Consider the following 12,603-nt stretch of genomic DNA (forward strand, 5'->3'; position numbering starts at 1 on the left):
TTTACTGTTTTCGTTTGATACTACTTTACGATTTTTGTGTTAAAAATGGTTGTTGAGGTGGATAGCTTTTGTCTGTATCATCTTAAGCAATTTCTGCAATTGTAAAAGAAAATTTTTGTTTTTTATCAATGTTTTTGAAAATGTATTACAAATTTTTATAAACTGGTGGGCCAAAACTATATGACCAACTTAATAGCTTGTCTGTCTGTCTTTGGAACGAAATACAGCACTGATTCTACATATCAGCAATTCCAACAGTTCGTTGTTAGCTGGAAATGCATGGCATTAGATGTCTTTGCAAAGTTCTTGGTCTGCTGCAGAGCCCCGTGTCCAATGATGTATGATGAACAGTGTGCTCCAAAACACTTCTGTGTCCACCAGCATTCTGCTCTTTCGGCAGAGGTACCAAAGATCACCATCTATCCTACTTTACAGAGCAGAAGGCCTCCGTACCCAACTTTCTGTGAAGAGTCATGGAAATTAAAACATTTAGCACCTAATGGTAGTTTCACTGTCCTACCTCTTTCCATAGATGCTCACAACAGGAGCACATGAACATTCAACCAGCTTCACTGTTTTTGAGATATTTGTTCACAGGCTGTGCATAATAATAATCTGCCCTTTGTCAGTAACTTATCTCCATGGATTTCCCCATTACAGCCCTGTCTTCGCTAGGGTGATCCCTCATCCATGTCTACTCTGCTTACATACTTTCGTTACCGCGCCACATACCCGCAACACCATCAGGCAGCATCCAGTATCACGGTGGGCAGTGGTCATAATGCTTTGGCTATCAATGTACCTGTCATTGGATACAAAAATTTTACCTCATAACTCTTTAGAAAATACCTCTGTGAATACAGGGTAAAGTTTTATAAGTGTCCCATTTCAGACATACAGTAGACTTGTCACTATGTACTAGCTTTGTACCCACACAGTACGTCTTCATATGTTGCAGAGATCATCGTACCTGAAAATAATGTGATATTTCATCTGCTACTCACATTGGTGTGTTCTTGTTAAATAGCTTACTAAATTACTCATTTTTCTGATGCTTTACCTCTAATAGAAGTAAGGTAAAATCATGAAACTTACTACAGTTGGTGGAGTAGTTAGGTGCACTGAGTACTGTGGCTCTCGGAGATAGTTGTGCACCACCATAACCACGTTTTTCCTTAAAGTGCATGTCTGCAGCATAGTCTCTGAAATTACAGTAGATGTAGATCAATTCAAAAATTGATGTGGGAAATACAAGAGATCATCTTATTAAAACAAAAGATTATGATGTTAAATTAAAGTTGAGCTTAATTACATATTCCTTTGAAACAAATGAACTTGATCGACAGAGCAGGTACACTGCAAATGGGCATTAAGCAAGCTGTTGTACCGTGTAACACAGATCACTCCACAAGCCATTAATAATTCTCTAGTGATGTTAAATAGCTCTATCTTCTGTTCAGTTCTAGAGCAACTGATCTGGCACCCAAGCTACTGTTAAACGTGGATAATGCTATATGAAACTCCATCACTTCCACCAAACCAAACCACCAACTGTTCTTATCACATGACAGAACACCACCATTCTCCCACGCTAATTGCAACACTGGCAATCACTACCATATTTTACTGACTGTAAGACGCCCTTTTTTGTGTGAAAAATTGCCTCCAAGATCCAGGTGCATCTTATATTTGAAATTAATATAAAAATGTCCAGTGTTTGATTTAAAATTCCCGCTAGTCATAAAAATGCCCGTATATTTAATGCCACAGGAAATCTATCTCCATCTGGCAACATTGGATCCATCTAGCAACAGCAATGCACTGATGTGACGAACATCAGTTGTGGGGATTCACAAGCTTGCTAACACTGTCTTCCTCCTGCCCCACCATCACAAGCACAAAACACTGTCTAGCCTATGATGCTTCAGTGCAGTCTGCAGTGCCAGTGAACTTGAATTGAAAGTGACTTGTGTCAACAGTACAATATTTTTCTTAGTAGGCTACTTTAGTAATGGAAAAAATGAAAGGTATTCATATGATGTGAGCTGTAAATTGAAAGTAATAGCAAATGCATAACAACATGGAAACACAGCAGCTGAGTGGTGTTTTAGTCTTCCGACGACAGAAAAACTGGTGGACTCGTAAAGATGAACTGTAAAAAATAATGAAGACTAAATATGCAAGTAGATAACTGAATGCAAGATGACCAGAACTAGAAGATGATGTATTGAAATGGATTCAAGGTCACCATCAAAATGACATTGGAATTAATACAAAAATGATGTAATTACATGCTTGTAAGCTAGCGCTTCAATGGAACCTGACAGACTTTGAGGATGGAATTGTTTGGTGCTACAGGTTTATGAAGCATCATGGACTTAGCATGCAAACCAAAACCAAAATATCTCAGAAAACATCACAAGAGTATAAAGAAGAGATATTATCTTTCCATTGCTTTATTATTCAAAATTGAAAGAAAACCAATGTGGAACTGAGCCAAACAGCGAATATGGACAGAGCTCCTCTGACATTTGATTTGGCAAGTAACAGAACTGTTTCCATGAAAGATGCTAAAATTGTAACTATAAAAACAAGTGGGCATGGAAAAAATGCACTACACTGTTATCCTTTCATGTTGTGCTGATGGCACTAACCTTAATCCAACTATCATTTTCAATAGCAAAACAATACCAAAACTTTCTGAAGTACAGCAAAGTGTTGTTGTTCACATACGTGACGGGGTTGCCTGGTTGAGGCTGGTACGAAATTATAGATTAACAATGTGTGGGAGAGAAGAAAAGGTGCTTTATTGAAGAAGAGTTCTCTTCTTATGCTAGATCAATTTAGTGGTCATTTGAGGTTGCTAGTATTCCAGAAGGACTTATTTCACAATTACAACCTCCTGATGTCTCAATAAATAAACCACTTAAAGTGTATATGAGAGAGGAATGGAACAAATTGATGATGGGTGAAACTCGACATGAATTCACGCCAAAGGGAGCTTTAAAATGACCTATGATCAAACAAGTGTGTCAGTGGATAACACAGTCTTGGTCTAGAGTGAGAGAAGACGTTATTGTTAAATATTTCAAGAAGTGTGGCATAAGTAATGGTCTTGATGGCAGGGAAGACAGTCTTATATATGAAGAGGACAACAATCATTATTATTATTATTATTTATTATTTCATGATATGTCTGTATTAGCCATACGCTAAATAAATATTTATTATTATTATTATTATTATTATTATTATTATCAGGGATTTTAAACATCAGTTCAGTTTTATAAACTAGATTTTGTAAAATCCGGTTTTCAATCTACTAAAAATTCTTATTTTTTAAGAAAATTACCTAAAAATTAAGATTTCTTTTATGGTCGGTAAAATACAATACCTGCATACCTGGCTTCCTGTTCTTCTGCAGACTTGTTTTCCTGGCCTCTGATGCCACAAATCGACCTCAGAAAGTCTCTCACAAGTACAATGTAAATTATTGAAATTATTTAGAACTCATTACTATAATATATGCCATCACGTGTGCAAATGAAACAAGAAAAGGAAGCTAAAGTGGTAGATTCTGTGTTGATTTGTACCCAAGACATACGCTATTAAATATTGTTCTTAGACTGCGTAATTTATAGTACAATGGGATGTATGTAAATAACAAAATGCTTCAAAAATGTTGGGTTGTGGTTTGAAAGGAAATTATCTCCTCTTTCTCATTATGTATTCAGAAGTAACAAAAGCTAATCAATGACGTTGTCTGTCACAATCTGATCAATATTAATGAAGATATAAATTTTATAAGTGCCAGCACACTTCATATGGCGTATCTTCTAAAACAGTTGTTCCAAAGTACAGGTATTGTTATTAGTAATTCCTTCATTTTGTGCCCCGTGTTGGTACTTGCCTACTATTTATTTTCTATGTGTCACCTTTAATTACATAGTCCCTCAGTATGAATATTCTCCATCATAATCAGCCAGCTCAGAACAGAAGCCACTTCCCGCCTCCAGAATACTGGTCTCCAAATTTTTTTTCCCAGAGGTAAATCCTGTTGTCTGCAAGTGGTACCTGCCTTTGGCCAACAGCCGCACACTGTCTACTGGGCCCTCATGCCAGTTTCCCAGCTTACTAGAATTCATCATCTGTGTACAGAAACAGACCATGTCAAAATCTATTAGCTTATAACAAGTTTTTTTTTCTTTTTTTTTTTTCACAGTCCACATACCAAATCTGCATAACCTATGTTGATATTGTGCAGCAATCCATCGCATGTACTGTTCGTTCTGTTTCAGACTGTGCCACAGTAGTTGGCTTTTTTGCAGTGAGCCTGCCATTTTTGGACCGTAATCATCCAGAGCTCGCTATCTGTGGAGAGCAAGAAAGATTTAGAGTGAGTAATACACAATACTGTCATTGGCACATTTAATTGTGTAATTTTTACTTTTCAGGGAGATGGGTGGTTACTTCCATGCTCACTAGCCATTATGCATGCCCCTGTAGGAGGCATGCAGTATTGTAAAGTGAGCTGAGTAAGTCAGAATAAATCATTGGAAAATCCAGGCTGGAATATAATTATGAATATGATGACAGATCACTACTAGTCACATCAAAGAGGCTGTGAGCAGCAGCCAGCCATGTAGAAAATTAGCTGCAATAGGTGATAGGCATACGAAAGTAGCATGGAGGGGGGACAGGGGGTGGATACTATACTAGAAATAGAGGTAAAGTGTCCATGCTGGTGTAGTAAAATAAGAGGATGGTAGAGAGATGACTGGAATCTACACTCCAGAAAAGTAGTACATTTTTTTAGGTCGAAAGTGCTTTCTCAAAGAATTCAGTGAGCTTTTTCTGGAAGCAGTAGGCAGCCACAGTGTTATATTCTCAAGACAGTCCGAAACAACAACATAACTGAGATGCTCTGTTTCTCCTTTGTAGGTCACAACAAATTGATGAACAGTGGCTTCCTGACTTGTCCAGTGATAGCTTTGGACCTCATTCTGCATCAAAAATGAGCAGTTCTCTAAAAAATCACAGTATACAGCAAACTGTGAATCTTGCAGGCTTTCTCTAATGTGTTTCATAAATGAATTTTGTTGTTTTGCAATAAAGTCGTGATGGACCAAGATAGACAGCAAAATAAATTAATGAACTCTTTCATTGATTTTTGCAATGTTCCTCATTTACACCTGTCAACAGAAATCCACTGTTGGAAGGTGACATTGTCCATCAGCTTTTCTTCGAATACCTTCTGAAGTATGGTGTTGATTTCCTTATTCCCGGGCATGAATTACAGTCTCCCAAATGACTATCTATTGATATTGGATTGCACAGAACCTTCGCAAGACAATGTTTATATGTCTACATTTCTCCACTTGTTACAAAGTTCAGCCTAGCATTTTCAATAATAAATTTCAAATTTTGGTGAATGGCACATACACACACTGTGTGTGTACCACAGGGGCCTGCTGGAATACAATTTTTAGGCCACACCTTCATAAATTTGGAAAAAACCTTTTTAAATTACAAAGAACAAGTCTCTTTGAAGCATTAATTTTCTGACCGCCACTGTCCTTCATTGAAACACAATCCTTTATTCCAGGCATGGCCCTGCTTATGTTGTTGCTCTCATAAAATGACCGAATGGTGTGGACAGTTTATACTCGCAGACTTTTCCCTGGTCTTTGATCTGGATTTTCCAAAATGCTTCTGCTCTGTAATAGCTGCTTTGCTTGCCGAACCATGTAGTTTGGGGCTTTGAATTCCTATGTTATCTTCCCTACACTATGTGATTCAGGCAGGAATGTTAAAATCATGATTTTTGTTTCTTTCTGCTGCTTAAATTTATGAAGTTGGTCTTCAGATTGTTTAAAACTGTATTTTCTGATACTTCAGTATCACTTTCAGAAGACTCTGTGTTGACACAAAAATTCCTGTTCATAAAACAATCGATTCTTTTTCTCTTTCCTGCAGAATATTTGTGTTTACAGGAGGATCTCCTAACTCTTGAAGACAAGTGTTAAGGGACTGCCAAATCTGTGCCTGAGAAGTAAAAATCGGACTTTGATTGGAGTCTGACCCCATTTTGTTGTCAGCATCTATTTCAGCCTCCTGCTCTTTCCAAAGTATATCAAGTTTTTTCCTACAGCTGTCACAAATTTTTGTAGTTTTTGGCATTCCAGGAAAAAGTGCACATATCCATTCTGAGAGAATTCTCAGTCCTTTTGTTTGCCAACTATGGTTCGCTCTTCCTAAAGGATTGAAGCAATGTAAAATTACACGTCACTTTTCGCCAGCTTGTTATCTTAATGTCTTGAATCAGCAACACCTGGAATTTGGAGAAGAAATTAAATCACTGCAGTGGACGTTGGATTTTATGTTCCCTGATTTTACATTTTTCTGATTCTACAAGAGGACAACAGTTCAAACCCGCGTCTGGCCATCCCGATTTAGGTTTTCCGTGATTTCCCTAAATCTCTCCAGGCAAATGCCAGGATGGTTCCTTTGAAAGGGCCTTCCCCGTCCTTCCCTAATCCGATGAGACCGATGACCTCGCTGTCTGGTCTCCTCCCCCAAACAACCCAACCCCATGTTTCTATGCCATAATCCATAAGATTAATGCTAAAAATTCCCTCAATTTGTTTCTTCCTAGCAAGGCTTACCTTGATTCTACATTATTGAGATTGTTCTCGCTGTGGGTGGTGATGCAGTTAACTTAGGCTGTTGTGGAGAGGGGAGATGTTAAGAGGAAATGCCAATGTAATCCACAATCGGTGTTGCCAACACAACTTGCAACATTTATCTTCACCACACAATTATGGTACAATAAGTGCTAGGTTATTGGCTTTGGCAGAAATAAAAAAAGAGGACAGTCGACACAAAGTATTCCAAACAAAGCCAATATGTGACGAAACTGAACTAGGGGACCAGCCATGCGTTAAGTTTACTTTGTCAAGCAGGGTGATTTTGGGCACTGCAGTGATGTCATGTAGTATGATCTATTGGCTTTTTCCCGCTGCTTTGCAATGAATTGCCGCTAATTTTCACCTCCACGTCCCAATTATTTTAAGCATGAGGTTGTGTTTGCTGCATTCAGAGACTTTTATTCGGTGTTGAATGTTTACCTTGGAAAATACCCGAGGAACAGCCTCTGTGTTGAAAGTTCATGCAGTATTATCAAGTAGAAACTTTCTGTTGTTGCGACCAGTGGAAAAGTATTGTAACTGCAGTTATCAACAAGGTCAGTAGCCTATAGCAATGAGACAATCACTGTACAAGTTTGTTGAGGTTTTTGTGTAAAGTTATAAAATAACAATGGTTTTTACAAAAATGTGTACTTTGTTGGTTGATTCAGACATTGCCGAAAATGTATAAAAGAGAGAAAAGTGCTCAAGTGTGATGTAATTATGACCTAGAACTTTTAGATAGAGCTGTTTGTGAGGTTAAGAGAGAAAAGTGCTCAAGTGTGATGTAATTATGACCTAGAACTTTTAGATAGAGCTGTTTGTGAGGTTAATTGAGGCAAATTATTGTATATAGAAAAGTGAGCGATTTCTATGGTAGATCGACACATCTGTGTTTCTATCATGTTTACTTGTGCCGTTCTGCCGATCCTCTTTCTGCTGCGGATGACCTACTGTTAGATCTAGCTGAATAAAAATTTTCGGGTATTTATCATACAATATGTGTCTCTCTTTGTGTGCTATCATTTGCAAAAAAACTCGTTTCAGTGTCTTGAACTATTTATGAAATATGACGATTTTGATGATCACATGATTCCCGATCCACACCACGCATTACTGTCTGTCAAATATAAAAACCAGAACCTTGAGAATGAAGCAAGGTATCATTCTGCTCTAAATTTTAAATAAATTTTTATATCTTGTCTAGATCTTATTTGCTGCATTGTATTAGCTAAAATCTACCATACACACACTCTATGCAGGGTGGTTTTACCTCTGCAAAATAATTTTCATTTTTAAACACCATTTTGCATACCAGATGAAAGCCCGTCTAAAGAGCTTTAAAATGACTCATTTTGCAGGTCTGTATCTCATCTGGTTCTTGAGAAAATGGCAATTTACTACTCCGGGGTGTAGCAATTTTTAATGAACATTTGAAAATTCAAGTCTTAATTAATTTTTAATTAAATACCAAACAATTTAGAGTTTTCATTCACAACTATGTAGGGACACTAAGTACACCAAATTTCATGGAAATCTAAGAGGTTAAGGTAAATTTTCATTCAAAATAGTGCTGATTTGACATAGAATGATCCTGAAGTAGGTCCTGATTATCTAATTGGTTTTTCAGCTAAGGATCCAAATGTTTATTAAAGATTGTATCTGTATAATAAATATGTGTTTTAAGGAGTACAGCTTGAAAACTGTAAAGATTTATTCTGACTAGATAATTTTTCTCAACAGCTGTACTACACTTACGGGCGGATGCTTGTAAAACTTGCTGAAGCCATTGGACGTCTGGTTCTGGCTGGCAGAGAAATGACAAGGTTAGCAGGCTTCACAGCAAGAGTTACAGAAATCATGAGTGTACTTAAAGACCTGAACCAAGGACATTATGAGCGTACAATGGTCTCAGACTCTCGCAAGACTCCAGAAAGGGATGACAATGGTCTCATTAGTAAGTTCATTGACATTATGTGTGTGTGTGTGTGTGTGTGTGTGTGTGTGTGTGTGTGTGTGTGTGTGTGTGTGTGTGTAATGCTATTGACTGCAGGGACAACAGGAACTCTGCACAGGTGTGGTGCTCTCACTCACATGTCTTTCTTAACTGACAGCACACTTCCCCTATTACCTTGTATCACTTTTAGTGAATACGCCATGTTAGATGGCAGTGCAGTCGCACAAGGATAATCGAATGACTTGCATGGAGCTTGGTTTTGTGTTAGGCTATATCAGGAAATTTGAAGCTCTGTACAGCACATAATAAGAGCAGTATTTGACTGTTACTGATATGAGAGGATACACCTACAAAAATTAAGGTAGTTTTGCAGCTACGTTACACCAGCAATATTGTTACACCTCATTGTTCCCTGTAAAATTCTTACTTTATTCAAGCTTTGATATAGAAACAGAGGCAAAAACAACTGGTTTATAGCACATTGTTAGGGATGGAATAAGTGATTGTAACTACATTGTAAAGAAATAAATTTTAGTATCTGGAACTATTCTACAAACATTGCAGTGGCTACATTTCTGGATAGCATGGATGACAAACGGTACAAATTTTCATCATTATGTTGTTATTTTTGGTTCACTGAAGTTATAACAAAGTTTGTGCCAGACTGTCAGCACAAGGACAAACACACAATTCTGTAAATTTTCATCAGTTGGGTTGCCATGCAATCATGACTTACTTAGTTTCATAATTGAAAAAAGCATTTTGCACACACATATAGGGCTGTAAACATTGAAATGACTTTTGGAACCACATTATAGAGACAGGGAAACTCTTCCAGAGGGAAACCTTATAGAACTCCTACACAGGTGAAACATGTAGGAACTGGTCTTTCAAATGGGATAAGTTCCATAAGCAAATACAGAAGGGTGCTTTCAACTACAACAGCACACACATTCAAAAAGAGGTAAAAATGAATGTGAGGGTGCCAGTGTCCTAAAAACAGTTCAGAAAACTGTTCTTCTATATTTCTTCCAACACCACAATGAATTCTCCAAACTTCACACTAGAGAGCTTAGAGAAATGGTTGGTGCTGTATGTCAGAAGTTATCTTCCCCCACAGTGCATTTTCTTTTTAAGTGCTTTCACTTTTCCCATCAGAACACAAATAGTTGCTTCTCATCTTGCAGCATTGTACTAAGAGTGTGTTAAAGTGTGCAGTCATGTCCACTAAACACACATTATCTGCAATCCATTCCTAATCTGATAATATTGGTTCCTACTTTCCTTTTTCCTTCAGAAACTGAACAACAGTGGGGCTTAAATTGAAAAATCGTTCCCAACATGTCCCTCAAATTAACCAACATATTTCACAGTAAGTGATAACATCTCCATACTCTTCATTTAATTCCATTAAAAACTGTAGAAACAGAAGATGTAAGAACCCATGTGATGTGAGAAAATTTATTATTCGTACTACCAATTTCATCATGTGCTCCTGCTTGCAAATTTAGCAGAAAGTGCATTCTGTGAGTTATTTGAATGTGTGTACAAAATTCCATTTTCTCTTTGATAAGCTCACTATTGCTGAACAGTTTATTTGGTCTGGCAATTTGGAACACTATGTTGCATCTTACTTTCAAAGACAGGCCACTATAGCTGGTTGCTGGCTAAAAAGAGGAAACAGTACAATGGAGTACAGTGGATTTCTACAAGCAAATACATACACGAGTTGCAAAATAGTCACAGCAGAAAACCAGTGACCCAGGAAGGCATTTATTTATTTATTCCAGTTATTAATCAAAAAATTTTATACCAGGTTATTAATTTTGGTCAGTAATGACCACTTCAGATCTGAGTACACACAATTTTCTGATCACACTGACTGTACTACATTTAAATATGTTGGCTCAATATGATTAGAAATCTGTTGGTGCTCAGGTCTGTAGATCATCATTACTAACTGAAATTAATAACATAGTATAAAATTTTGTGGTCTGCAATTGAAGTAAATATACAAATATATACAAATGCAAACAGTGCAAATGAAATGAATTGTATAGGGTACTCATGTTGGAATCAGCTCACTGGACAGCACTGCATCTTTTTAGGTTCACCAGCTTGCCTGCTCTTCCATCAACAAATAAATGTGTAACTTCTCTGTGCATCGTGTTGTAGTGCCATTCTATAGCAAATTTACTGTGCCTGGTGATTATGTGACAGCTTAAAGGACTTGATAATTCTCTTCAAAAAAGAACTGTGATTCCCACAGTTTTTAAAAGCTTGTGATGATGGGTTAATAGATTGCCTTTTTTGAGTGTATGTTCCATAGCAACAGTCACTGTACTATTAAAATTCCTTTATGCCACAAGGAAGTAGCAAAGGTTAAACAGCTTAACTATGATGACACGAAGATGGCTGGGCTGGCTGAAAAATGCCATGCCAAACGAAACAGTGTGACATTGAACTTTTAAACAAAATATCGTTCCACGTTGAATAGTTCCAAGAAGAATGAAGTAAAGCATTGGAGGACCTAACAAAGCAGAGACAGTTAGTAGTGTCAAGACAGGCTGAGCTTCCAACAGCACGTGTGAAGTTCACATACCATGGTAAACCCTTTTTTATGGGTATCTCTTTTATCAGTTTACCACACTGGTATTCATTGATGCATTTCGATCTTTCAGAGGATCGCAGGCATTACAGTCTTTACAGAATGAAGGCTTTCACAACTGGATGATACAGCTGCGGGTAAACCTTTGGGGATGTGAGGTCATGGTCAAAGACACTCCTCCATTCCTGACGTTTCATCCAGGACTGCGCTTCACATCTTCAGAGGTGCTCCTACACTGGGTCTTGCCAGGTCAGCAAGACCCAGCGGAGGAGTGCCTCTGAAGATGTCCAGCACAGTCGTGGTTGAAACGTCAGGAACGGAAGAGTTTCTTGGACCACGACCTCACATCACGAAAGGTTTACCAGCAGCTATTAGTCATTAGTCATGAGGGAGTTAAACCAGCTGTGTAATTTATGTATAAATTTCTTCAAAACTGTTCTATGAGTGTGTCCACTTTTTTGTCTTCAGTTACTTTAACCAGCAATTCTAATTAATAGTCTTACTCTACTGGCTTAATCGATTTACTACCGGTGTTATGCTAACAGAATATTGAGATTTTGACCATCCAAATTCAGTGCATCATTGTTGAAGAGGATATAACATGATGGTGTCATTTTAGAGTATCTTATTGACACTACACACAAATTGGCAGCCACCTAAGATCATTCATGGATTTCATTGTCCTCTTCCCCCCCCCCCCCCCCCCCCAGGGAAATGATATAAAATCTAAGAATGATTACAAATAGTTGATACATCATGTAGCAACATGTGACACAGCAACCATAAATGAATATAAAAAATACAAGTACATAGGTAAGGAAACCTAATGTCAGTCGAGCATAGCATCAGCAGTAAATCAGTTGCGAAAGTACAAAAAGTGTAATGTATTAGAATCACAGATCAGAATGACTGAACATAAATGACATATACTTTGTTCAGCAAAGTGTGGGCACCTTGCAATTTTCCAGTTTACAAAAATTGATTTTTGCGGTATATACAGGGTGGTCCATCTGAAGTTGCGGATGAGATTATCTCAAAAACTATACATTGGGTAAAAATAGTGGGTAAGACAAGTTTGTAAGTTCAAAGAGGGACATCAAATGATACTACACATGACCGTAGCCCCCACCCCCATGGGTGGGGCGGGGGGCAATATCTAAATCTTAAATGGAAACCCCCATTTTTTATTTCAGATTTGGATTCTCCAGAAAAAAGTAATCAAGTTTTTTCTGAAACATTTTTTAAACCATTGACAGATAGCGCTGAAATCGAGAAGAATTAAAATTGGGGAAGTACTCCGATTTATTTAAAATGATCGGAGAAGGACGCATCAAATTGATACAAAATGTGCA

The 12,603-nt window shown here is 37.6% G+C and overlaps 1 protein-coding gene across 1 annotated transcript in view; it reads left to right on the forward strand.

The window, feature by feature from the left end:
• The window catches only part of LOC124606416 (ATP-binding cassette sub-family D member 3), a 100,344-nt gene that overhangs the window by 61,924 nt on the left and 25,817 nt on the right, over positions 1 to 12,603 (forward strand). The window contains exons 10-11 of the mRNA XM_047138401.1: positions 4,299 to 4,396; positions 8,430 to 8,643. Of these exons, the coding sequence (XP_046994357.1) occupies positions 4,299 to 4,396; positions 8,430 to 8,643 (312 nt within the window). The remainder of the gene's footprint in view (positions 1 to 4,298; positions 4,397 to 8,429; positions 8,644 to 12,603) is intronic.

The sequence above is a fragment of the Schistocerca americana genome, chromosome 1 (assembly GCF_021461395.2).
Source record: "Schistocerca americana isolate TAMUIC-IGC-003095 chromosome 1, iqSchAmer2.1, whole genome shotgun sequence".
In the NCBI taxonomy this organism is placed as follows: domain Eukaryota; kingdom Metazoa; phylum Arthropoda; class Insecta; order Orthoptera; family Acrididae; genus Schistocerca; species Schistocerca americana.